Below are 12,724 nucleotides of genomic sequence, written 5' to 3' on the forward strand. Positions count from 1 at the left end.
ATTAGTTTCCCTCCACTGCAAGATCAATTATTTCAGGAAGATACCCAACATGGAAAGGAACAGTGGTGGTTATTTATATCTGTAAGCGATACAGGCTACACAGCAAGGAAGATCCATCCACATGTCATCCTTAGGAACTCCAGTCACAGACCAGGATTTACAAAACCATTTCAGTACAGAAAGACTTCAAGGCTTGTATCCAAACTGCAGAGACCACTGGAAAGGGACCATTGTTAAAATGTATTTGGTTTTGCAGAAAGCTGCACATAAAAAGAACAAATCCAAGGTCTCTGAATTGGTAGCATTAAGGAGATAACAAAAAGTCAAGGTTATGGGTTTTGGATTTGATGGAAAATTAAAGGAACCAAGGCATACCAATTTTACTTAGTTCTACACAATACCAGCTAACACACTTTGTGGTGTGAACTAATTTGTTGAAAGCTGCAAATTAAATAATTTGATTTCTCATCCCATTGTACATATCACCTGGTAAGTTAGCAAAAGAGAAGAATTAGTCAGAGAGTAAGTGACCTGTCCATAGCTAATCAGTTATCCTGAAAAGTAGGAGTATTTGAGTCGTGCTTACTTGGGGCAAAGAGACTTTATTGCTGCAATTTTGTAAGGCACAATTGCTCTCCACAGGTTTGTCTTTTGTAATTCCTTCACTGGAAAAGCCATTTGTTAATAGCAGCTAAAAGTACACCTTAATGAAGAGAATATGTGACTGATAAAATACGTATAAAAACAATTAATATTCTGGAGACGTAAAAAAAAATCCCTGATCTTTTGCCCCATATGTTGACACCTGCAAGTCAGAAGCAGCTTCACACCAGAGAGCTGAAATTCAAATCAAAGCAAAGCAGTTGCTAACATCTCCACTGCTGGAATCCAATCATAACAGAAACTCACTTCTTGCACCAGAAAAAATTGTCTCTGTGAGAGGGTTTTTTTTTTATTTCAAGGCAAACATTTGAAGCGAGGTAAGAATTCACAGTCTCAACTTTCAAGGCAATTTTCAAATCAAGCTCTTACAAAGATGGGTCAGTGTTGCCTTGTCCTCTTGAGAAAAATCTCATGCATATAGTCCCAAAATCTTCCTTGATGCGACTCATTGCGATGAATCATAGCTGTGAGGGCCTCACCCTGATCAAGGCTTTGCCAATAATCCTGCAGCCACATTTCCTTCCAACTGAAACAAAAAAAGAGACATCACCACAAACCATTAAAAAAAACAAATGAGTCTGCAGCTGTAATATCACTGAAACCATTGTTTTTCTTTCACCTAAGAGAAAAACAGGCCCAGGGATGGTCATAACAAACTATGTTGTTATTGTGCTCCAAGTCAGTTATAGAAACTTGCTATGAAAATTCTCTACAGAAAATACAAGTTCACCATGAGCTTTACAACATTCTAGAAGTATCAGCATATGACTACAGTGTTAACCACAAAGAGACTAAATTGTTAATTGTAGAGAATAAAAACTTCTATTCAAATAAAATCTGTCACAGAGTCCTATTATTTTGAGAATAGCCTTCTGTGGCCCGTATGCATATAAGAGTTAGGGCTAAGAATCAATTTTTATTCAGATAAACCCTTTAACAAACTCAGGTTATATATGGAAGAGACAAAAATCATTATATTCCTCAATCCTGATCCTATTCTTTATCTCCAGACTAGATGGTCAAGTACAGGTTGTCTCTTTTTCAATGCATAGTCACAAACTTTTTGTAGCACAGACTATATCACTGCAAATTTCAGCAATTCCCTTCCCATTCATGATGATGTGGACTAATTCTCTCACTGGTGTTATATCAACAAATGTTAACTATTTATTTCTTCTCCATTATTTCTGCTATCTAGCCACATGAGCCCATCAGAAATTTTGGAAAGAAGGAACAAACACGATGCTCTTTATAATAAGTCCATGAGTTACCCAATACTTGTTAACTTATATACAGAGCTTTTTGCTGCTTCTCCCCTCAAATCACAGAAGTAAGTACAGCACCTCCTGCATTCCCTCTGTACACTATACCTTGAACCAAGTGTGACTGCAGTGCCCAGAAGCAGATCTCAGCCACCACTCCAGGCAGATGAAAGAACCACACAGCACATCGTAGTCGCTGTCCTGTGGACATGGCCTGTGTGCCACGGGAATGAGCTTTCTGGGGTCAACAACACCAGCTGTGCTGGTACATTTCTGCAGTGTGTACCAACAAAAACCTCAAAATAAAGCTTTTAACATAGACTCCAATGTGAAGGATCGTGGACAGAGGCTTATTTCTGCTTCAAAAAATCAGTATCTGCCAAGAGGGTCCTTTGTAAAATGCAGCACTTGGACGTACTATGAGATCACATTGCTAAATTCATTAACCTTTGTTCAAGGACTGCCAATATGAGTTACTTGTTTTTTACAGCACTGAATAAGGGCACATGTCTATGTGCATTAAGTACTAGACCCAAGACTAAGTGGCAGTAGGTAACAGAAAAAAAGAAAATGTTTTCCAGATGAACTGTACAGAAAAAAAAACACTAAAAAGAATTCCAGTATCTGAGTGAAGACTTTCATCAAAAATATTAAATTAGAATAGTTTAGTATTTTTCTTTTGAAATTGCTATTATTGGGAGGTTTTAAAGAAAATAATTTCACTCTGATTCTGTCAGTTGGGAAAAACTGGTACCCCAGGATGAGCAGGACTGCACAAATCTCCACAGACTCCCAACTACATACACCTGAAACATCATCACCATGAGATACAGATCTGTCTTTAATCCTGGATGATTACTGGATTCTATTGCAAGGGACTTCTCACATGCACAAATGGTAAATCTCATACTCTGTTAAACTCGTTTTTCTTGTCATAAATAAACTGTGACATTGACATAAAAAGGAAACAATAAAACCATGATGGTTTTACAACATTCTTTTATCAGTGGCACAGTGGCTTCTCTTTCCTTATGTCACCACAGATGAAAACTTTAGGTAACTGGAAAGGAATTGTCTCTTAATCTTCTTAAAGTTACCCCCTCAAACATCCCACTTTCAGAAAATTAATTCTTATCAATGAAACAAACCAAACATTTCTCTCACAAGATGGGAGTCCAAGAATAACTACAGATTCTGATTCCCACTACATAGAAGTTCCACTCACCAGTAGCACTGTAACCCACTGTTTTCTGTACAAAGAATTCAACAGACTGTAGTGACTGACTCATACCCTAACACACACAGACAGTTGTTCTACTGCCTTTCTTCGTAAGCTCACTTGGGTGTGAAGCCTGGGGGTCCAAATACAAGTGAGGCTGCAACCATAAGGATTTAGAAACCACGTCTCTACACCTACAGCTAAAAGGTGTAAGTGTGCTGCAGTTACCTATACCTGCATAGAGAGAGACTGTGATGCAACAGTTCTGTCAATTCAGCTAACCTGTCAACGCTAAAAACTAATTACATCTGGGAACAAGAGTTACAGAGCATGCAGGTGAGCAGCATTACCTTACTGTAACTGGGTACTTGCTCTAATATAAACACCTTTGTTTTTCTCAGAGTTCCAGAAGGCTCCAGAACTCCAAGTCACAGTTTGTGTTTATAGTCAGACCTTGAATGTTGCATATAGTCTACCATTTGTATCTCCACTAGGCCTGTGTCCTTTTTCCAAAATAATGTTTTCTAAAGTAACAAAACACTCAATTGACTGGCTCAGCAGGCAATCATGTAAATTGATCACACTGTCGAATAATATTACTGTCAAACTCTGACAAAATACGGGCATGTTAAACTAATGCTTTGGAGGCAATTTTATGTTACTGTCACCACTTAGAATTCTGAGTAACCATGTTCCATTTTGCAGATAAAACTAGTGAAAGCTCAGATACTTATCAGACAGAAACCACTGTATTTCACTGGAGATGCCCCTGATCATGCCTCAGAAGGTACAGATACATATATTTCTAAAGTAGACAGCAGCCAATGTAAAAGCTTCCGTGGAACAAATTTTCCAAACACATCTCATGGCTACCAACAGGGGAAGAATAACATCTTGTGGTTCAGTGAGCCATTGAAACTTCCATGGATGCAACTGAGGTTTGGATTATGGACCAGCTGTTCAAAACTCCCTGTTGATGACCCCTGGGCAGAAGGATGGAAGCACCTGAGCCTGCAAGTGGCAGCGGCAGACACGCTACGTGTGCCTTCCCACGTGCTTCTCTACTGCCACCTGATGCCCAAGCAAGAGAAAACCTATGGAAAAGTAGGGAATGCTTTTACAGAGCAGGATGCTGCAAGGAGAAAAACCGTTTTGCTACTGAGACTGAGAAAAGGCATTACTATAAAAGAGCTCCAGTAAATCAGCCAACCAACAGAAAACAAAGGGTTATGAACTCCTTTTACTTATAAGCAGAACTTTTCAGTTAGTCCATATGAAAATTAATTGTAATGTGAAAAATGCTTTTTGATTATGAACATCACATGCTTTGTGAAATAGGTGTTTCCTAAAACACCTGCATAACCTCACACTTATTTGCCTGTTTTAATTTCAGTTGGCCATTTCTGAAAGCATCCCAACACAGAATTAAGTAGTTTCCCACACTTAAAAAATTCTTCATATTTTTCTGATGAATGGGTAATGTAATAAAAAACATTTTTAGAGATTCATATCCACACAGAACTTAGTTCTGGGTTAGCATACTTGAAATTATGGATTCTAAATTTTCAACATGCTGTTTCTTCTAACAAAAGAAATCTTACACTCCTAACACTAATTTTAACATTTCTAGGCACTCAATCCCTTAATGTAGAAAACTCTTAACAATGTTGTAAAGCGATATAAACTGGAATAAAGTACACTGACAACTTTCTTCTGGAAATGCATGAGATCTTCCCAGTATTTTAAAAATTTCATTAATTGAATACTACAGTGAGACTGACATCATAACATTGAAATCTTTGGTGATGGCTATTAACCTAGACAAAACCTCCTGCTATGGCTGAAGGTTTATCTTTATGATGGCTGTCTGATGGCTTATACAGAGTGAATTGCACGCACTTGAGTAATTGTCTAAAAAGAGAAACTGGTGCAGGTAATGCAAAGAAAAGTGATAAACCCAGGGAATCCAAACATGTTGTAGGAGTAATATACACCTCACAAAGTCCACACATAGTTTAGGAACTGCAAGAACCCTTCCTCCTATCAACTGCAACTTCAAACACTGTCAATGGAAAAGGCCAAAGGTTTGGGAACACCCAAGCATTAACTTCTCTTGTACCAATGCATGTATAAATAGAGTAGATCATGCAATCAACACTCTTCTGCCGGTCAAAAGTGGTTGCCCGAGGGTTGGTGCAGTTAGTTCCCTGCTGACAGACTGGAGGGCAGCTCATACTGAGGGCTATAAGGAGATTCCAGCAACACCAGCCATCCCTGTGTGCAATCCCTGGGACAAGATACTCAGCCTGTTCTCTGCCCTGCGCGATCCCTCTCCTAAACAAACGGGATGGTCCTTCAACACCAGCCAGAGTTTTGTCACACAAAACAACACTAAGTCTTGTATTCTGGGGCAAGCCTAACGTCTGACCTGAAGTCAGCAGGAGCCAACCAGGCCTGCACTGAACAGTGGCAACCCTGTTCTCAACCCAGTACTTTGTAGTGAGGTATAGAGCTGCTTTCACCCCACGGCTGACAAGTGCTGTACCATCACTGTACTGAAAACATCCCTCCCCCAAACAAAGAGGCTAAGATAGACAGAGGATAACCACATTGCCCGAGGTCACAGAGCATTTTAACACAATATTATGGGTGTCTCACGCTCGTCTTTCAACCACCAATACCACCATCCAAGCCTCCTGTCCAGCCTCAGCGTTACACAATATTAGCAGAACTACCACAACACCTACAAGACATATTATAAAATATAACTAGAGTTGTATCAAGAGCTCCTTTAAGTATAAAGGATTATTAAAAGTTACAGCTACTATTATTTGAAGCTTCCTTCCCTTCAAAAAGGATAATACTGGTACATTACCTGTCTCCTTCAGCGAGGTCTTCCACACTTCCAAACCCAGGGGTTGGCACAGGACATCCCATGTGCTTGAACTGAGCTATTCGAGGTCTGGGAGCTGGAATTTTCCCACGAGACTTTTTGTGTTCCTGCTCCTCTTTGACCCGGATGTTCTCCCTGTCACAGATGAAACACTCGAAGCCATTCAGGTAATTGGGCAGAGTCATGTCGTTCACGCCCCACTCCCGCCTCTGCAAGCTCTCTAGCAAGAACTGGTTTTTGATTCCACCAACGTTTTTATACTCTAGATACTTCAAATATTCCTCTCCATTCTTGTCCAGGAAATCAAGATAGTTTGCCAGCTCTTGGGGGCTGTCAAAGTCATCTATAAGAATGATGGAGAGGTTGTTTGGCATCCAGTCCCGCACAGCTGGGGAGCCTCGGTACACTGGGACAGCCCCCAGGTGCATGGGACGCCACAGCTTCTCCGTCATGTAGTCCTCACATATGGCATTCTCCAAGGCCAGATGAAACTTGTACCTGGCAATAAAAGTCATAAACTCAGAATCCTCTGTTGTGGCTGTAGAAGTGTCTCTCAGTCGTTCACTGGGAAGCTCACGGTTATGCAGGCATTTCCCATAGGAGTCAACCTGAAACAACAACCAGCATCTTTACAAAGCGATCCTTTCACCCGGAACTTGTTTTCAGAGCTTGTAGTTCTTGTAAAATTGCAAAGTTGGATCAGTTCCTAGCTACCTTGGCTTAGCTTCACTTTCACTCCAAGTTCTTTCCCTTGTAACTATTCCTAGAGCCCCGCTTCTACCAGCTTTAGAGGAAACCAAGTGCTGAGTTTCAAAAGCATCTTTAACTATGCTACAGGTTGAGGGTTGGGTGCCACTCAAAAATGGATTTATTATCAGATAAATCAGAAACTGACAAGTAAGGAATAGCATTCGACCCTCTCTACGTTAATTTAAAAGTCATCCTTCTACTTAACAGAGACCCAGGACTTTTCCAAACAGTTATTACACATCATTCCTGCCAGGCTCAGCAGGCTGACAAAATTTTTCCCTTTGTTAGACTGAGAAAAATTGGTGCAGGGAGCTAAAAGAATACTGTCTAAAAATGAAAGACAATATACTTGAACAGGACCCTGCATCAAACTTTGACAATATAGTCATATTTTAAAAATTCTTTTGTCTTTGTTTCACTAGTGAATACATGATAAACTTGCACAATACCTGAATCACGGCCAATAGCAATAACAGAAACAACTAGGAAAAAGATGATTCTGGTAAAGATGAAAAACAGATGCTTTCTATCAATGTCCTATCCTTCAGAATTTTTAAGAGGAAAAAGATCCCTAAACTTTTTTCTGCTTTAAAGAAATTACATTATTTTACTTCAGGAAGCTACTCACCATCAGTTGTGCCGTAGCAGTATAAACCACCATAGAAACAACATCGTTCTACCACAACATAGATAAGGAGCCGATTCTCAAAACACAGCGACCTGCCTTTTTACTGCCTGCTTGTACTTTCAAATAGGAGCGAGGCTTGTAAATGGACAGCCTTCTTGTACTCTAACTTCAAGGTCCAGAGATTTCAGCAACTTTTACCACTTGGTCCAGCAGACTGAGCTTATTCAGGCTTTGCCCAGCTTGCGCCTGATCCCGAGTCTAGACAACTCCACAACTAACAAGCTACATGAGGCCTACCTACTGGCATGCGGTGTTGTCTAGATCACGCTTTGGGAAGGAATACAACTAGTTTTTCTGTCCAGCTTGTAGTCAGCATGCATCCCGTTACGACTCGCGTCTTGGCTAAAAACAAGGACAAACAAACCCCATTAAAAAGAGGCGGCGGAGGGGCGTAGCCAGGTGCTCCCAGCACCACGCCACAGCTTCCCCCGTGGATGTACCTGGATGTACTTCATGAGCTCCCGCACGTAGCGGTCCCTGTCCGAGGGCACATCGCAGTGGGACTGCATGTACAGCACGGGCGCGTAGCCCCTCCGCCGCCACGCGTCCTTCTCGGCCAGCGGCACGGGCCGGGCGCAGGTACCCCGCGCCGGGCAGCCACTGCAGCGTCAGCGGGTAGTCGGACTCGCGGCGGAAGGTGGCCGTGTAGTTGAAGAGCTGGATGCCGGGCGGGTGCGAGAGCACGTAGTTGTTCATGGGGGACTCCTCGTGGAAGAGCGCCCAGGTCTGGTGGGGCAGGCGGGGCAGCGGCGCCTCGTACGCCCTGAAGTCGGTGCCGTAGATGGCCGGCGGTGCCTGGCAACCCGCCGGCTGCGGGTGACGAGGCAGGACCGCGCGGGCAGTCGATTGCGCTCAGCGTGTCGCCGGGGATAGTGCGGGAAGAGGCTCCCTGCTCCACCACAGCAGGATAGGGCAAGCGCCTTGTTGCTCCGCGTGTCGTTGTTGCCAGGCGGGCCCGCGTAGGACCGGGCGGCGACGAAAGGCCGCGCCCGGCGGGACGGCGTCCTGCGCCCACCCCTCGCCGCACCACGCTGCGCGGGGCGCTCCGCCGGCGGCCACCTCTGCGGCCAGCGCGGCCCCCGCGACCGTTACCCACCCCAGGCCAGGGCGGCAGCGTCACCCACAGGCCGGCGCGGGGCCCGCACCGGCGGCCCGCGCCCCCCATGCCGTTCCCACGGGCCGGTCCGCCGCCCCAGGAAGCGGCGCGCGGCCCCGCCCGGCCGTGCCGTCACGGGCGGGGAGGGGCCGCGGGCGTGGCGGCCGGGCGGGAGCGGTGCCGCCTTCCCGCTCCCTCACCTCGGACGCTCCAGAACAGTGGCAGCTCGTAGGGGCAGCGACGCCTAACGCGGGTCTGTCAGCGTTCGTGCAGCCTGACCCATTCGCAGGTCCCTTCCAACCCTACTGTCCTGTGGCTGAAGGGGCTATAAATCCTCTCTGCCTCTACCGCTCCTGCATCCGTTTGTGCACACACCCGCTGCACAGCAAGCTTCGAGCGAAGGCAGCTGCAGAGGTGGCTCCTCGACCAAGCAGGCATTTAGGTGTTGCAGGAAAGAGCACCCTGATTAACTCCTGCTGAAGACCATAAACGGAGGGAACAGAAAACACCTTTTAGTAACAGAAAGCTTGTTGGTTTTTTTTTAATATCTACAGGTAGTTTTAAAGCTTCCTTGAAAGCTGCTTTTCTGTACCAACCTTAAATAACTCCTGTGGTATTAAATTATTCTGTAAATGGGAAATTGGTTTGGGCTACACTCTGTAAATCCAACGGAACTATGCTAGAATTACCACTCAATTGCTCAGTTACACAATTGCTAAAAGACTCAATTCCTTAAGACCTAACTAAATATAATGACAATACTTAGGAATTATCAGTTATAATACAGGACATCAGTTAGTATAGACACAAGGCAAAGAAGTCTTCTTTATCTGTGTAAGGAACAAGTTAAAGCAGAAATCTTTTTCCTTTCCTTTGAAAAGACAGGTCTGAACACTGCTTGGGCCTGCTCCAGCAGCACACCACAGGGTCCTGTGCTGAGCTCCCAGCAGTGTGACAGGCATGGGCTCTGCAAGGCAATTCCCACAAGCATCAGGAGGGGAGCTGCACGATTTACTCCATATGATTAATGTACAAGATCCACAAGGCCCATTATCACAATACCAGTTCAGTGGCAGATTCTGGATATTATGTACATTCTGTAGGAGAGTAATCTCAAAAATATTCTACAGCAAACTTAGTATTGTTGGATATTCAGCAATGATTGTCATGTGCTTTCATACAGATCGTTCTAAGGTTATCAGGAAATTGTACAATATCAATGTTCAAGGCTACAGTCAAGTTACACTGCCAGTTCACTCTGAACTTTATTTTTGCAATTAGCACCCCCCCCAAACAAAACAAACCCCCCAACCAATCTACCCAGCTTCCCTGCTTTCTTAACTCTGAAATAGGAGCTCTATTTCTCTGAAAAGTTAAGAATACAGAAGTCATTAAGCTGACATTGCACAAGGTAAGGGCAATATTTGCCAAAGTAGACAAAAAACCCCCACCCCAATCAATGACTCAAAGCTGTGTTAGCAAAAAGGGAAATCTCTTTGCAAAATGGAAGTTCAGAAGGGACAGAAAGTCAAAAACCAATCACTTAAGCAAATACTGAGACTGAACAGTATCTTTTGTCAGTTGACTCTTGTTGAATTTCTTATCATTCAGTGTGAATAACAACAACAACGAAAAAAAGAGACTGAACTTGGCCAGCAGAAGATTGGATTGTAAAGGAGCAATGAGTTAGACTTTATCCCTTCCCATTTCCCCCCTCCCGCAAAATACAGGGTTTGGAAAAATAAGCAGTGTTTATTTACTAACAATGACATAAAATACATCTTAATATATTTTTATTTCTTTACAAATTAAAAGATGCATTGGAAAAACAAGTGAAGAAAATGAAAGGTTCATTCATGATTTCATTTCCACCCCCACACCCCCCAGTATTAATACTAGAAATTAGTATTTGTGGAAGTCTGTGGTTGCTGCACCTTATATTTCTGGGAAGTTCTTTTTTTCCCTCTTATTAAAAATCCTCTAGATTTTTTGGTTGGAGGCAGTACATGGAGTAAAAAGTTGGCCACATTCATACAAAAACGCTGAAGGTTCTGTCAACTACATCTTGAAAGAGTTTCTCCATTACAATTTTCATATTCCCCTTTCTGTGTAGTGATGGGAGGGAAGACAAACTAGCAGCATTAGAAGAAAAATGGATTTATATACACGCTACAGGATATGGAACTAAAACCACAGCCAGATATTTTTTCTGATCTTAACAAGGACTTTCCTATGAAATATCAAGCCCAGATCACATGTTCTCTAATCCATCCACATTCTTCCTTCCACTTTTAGTGCTACTGGTAGCTTAAACTCCTGGGTATTGGAAGAACACTTGTTAAGTGTTCAAGCTAAAATATACAAGCCCCCTTTCAAAAGTGAATAAACGAAGCCCTTAGAATTCTGAATTCGATTACACTAGCTCCCTCTTCACAGGAGTCTTCTCATCCACCCTCGCAAAATGGAGCAGCAGAGCAGCCAAAGTGGATGGATTAATCTGTCTGAGGTATTTTAGTTTAACAAACAGGCTTATAAAAAGGTTTTGTGCAAGCTGATCAGTAGGTAGAACAGGGGAGGGTATAAACATCCAGTAATGAGACTCTTTGCTATGGCCCAGATGCTTTCAATAACCAAAATCAGGTACTTATGATACCTACTACAGTACAGTCTAACTCTTAAGTTTTTGTATCTCCTTCCTTGTATTCCAGGGTACAAAGCAATCTCAAAAATCCGCATCAGTATAAATCAAACTCCTGCTTGTTTGCTATGATTCACAATAATATGGTTGAAAATGGCCACTTCCTTATCATCCAGTTCCTACACAGCCCCCCATCACCTTGTTAAACATAGTTTCTGCTTAAGGTTAAGAGGATTTTGTTCCCACCACCATCTGATAGACAGGTAAGCTCTGCAGGAGAGGCCATGGAACATGGATTGAGTAGGACAATACAGAGCCATGCAATGAGAAGGAAAGGAGTCACCACACGCCAACAGGAAGTACCATCTCTACCCCTACACTGTTTAGAAGCTGTTGATTTTTGCCCACTGAACTATTAATTACTCCATTACAGATCTGCACAGCAACTTATAGTACAGGGAAGATTGTGGAGAGAAATTTGTCCTGCTGCCTCCTCACTTAGCTCTCATTTCATTTTTCATGGCTTTCTGGTTCAGACAGCCGCATGATACATCTCTGCTCTGACACATCGTGCTTCCCTCTTAAGAGAAGACATAAAATGTTTGGCTGCTCCAGCTCCCGTTACCTGACCTACCTCTCGTCCTCCCCACCTGTGCATCACCTTCACACTTGGAGCATGCACACACACCCACATGAACACACAGCAGCTACCAGAAATTTTGAAGAGTTATCGCTTTTTCACCCAATGTTGAATCATGTACAGTGAACTGAAAAAAACCTACATTCATTACGACAGGATTAGCGAGCATGGGGTGGGGGGTGAACTCCTGCCAAGCACAGGAAACAATTTAGATGCAAATAAAAGACCTGGTATCAAAGGCCTTTTTTTTTTTTTTTTTTTCAGCCCTCACCAGGAAAATATTTCATCTCTCATACAGGATTGGGAAAGGTTGAAAGGATTTCTGCTTATGCAACATGTATTAAAAATTATGGAATTGTACAGATTTCTATGTTGTCCTTTTTGAGGGCGCTGGGCCTTCTGATCAGGTCATTAGTGGAGACTGAAATGTCACTGCTGAGTTCCAGCACCACTCACTCCTCTAGCTCAGTAGCTGCCGAATCTCCTTGTGCATGTGACACAGGAAGTCCACATATGAAGCCCCCCCACTCAGGCTCTTGTCCTCCACTAGAAAGTGTTTGAACAGCATTTCCAGCTTATCTTCTTGCTTCACAATTATCAACTACAAAACAAACAAACAAACAAAACAAAACAAGAACAAAACCAACAGTGAGTAGGTAGTAGAATTATTCTTGGGGAAAAAAGAGCAAAAAGCCAATGGCTCAAAAACCCAAAGACAGATAACCAGAATCCTGGCTTATGTGCTTTGACTTCTGTAAATCAACTGGGTTAAGTCTCAATCCTTTCTAAACAGAAGAAAAATACCACATATGTGGTTTGTACAGTAGTATATTGTAATAGGTCTGAAAAAAATAGTTTTAGAACTATGATAAACA

At 42.8% G+C, this 12,724-nt stretch overlaps 2 protein-coding genes across 4 annotated transcripts in view; both read right to left on the reverse strand.

Moving 5' to 3' along the window:
* Window positions 1-582: 582 nt before the first annotated feature.
* FUT11 (fucosyltransferase 11) lies at window positions 583-8,640 on the reverse strand. Its single transcript, XM_025894770.2, is given in 7 exon segments — window positions 583-1,189; window positions 6,020-6,645; window positions 7,916-8,041; window positions 8,043-8,260; window positions 8,263-8,455; window positions 8,457-8,579; window positions 8,581-8,640. Coding segments are annotated over 7 exon segments (1,494 nt in total). The 3' UTR covers window positions 583-1,041.
* A 1,667-nt stretch (window positions 8,641-10,307) lies between these two features.
* SEC24C (SEC24 homolog C, COPII coat complex component) overlaps window positions 10,308-12,724 on the reverse strand; it is a 36,094-nt gene continuing 33,677 nt past the window's right edge. For all 3 annotated transcript variants that reach the window (XM_018069025.2, XM_018069026.2, XM_008924303.3), the window contains one exon: window positions 10,308-12,450. In XM_018069025.2, coding sequence (XP_017924514.1) covers window positions 12,310-12,450 — 141 coding nt within the window. In that variant the 3' untranslated portion in view covers window positions 10,308-12,309. The remainder of the gene's footprint in view (window positions 12,451-12,724) is intronic.

Source organism: Manacus vitellinus, unplaced genomic scaffold (assembly GCF_001715985.3).
Source record: "Manacus vitellinus isolate BGI_N305 unplaced genomic scaffold, ASM171598v3 scaffold_15_pilon, whole genome shotgun sequence".
NCBI lineage: Eukaryota > Metazoa > Chordata > Aves > Passeriformes > Pipridae > Manacus > Manacus vitellinus.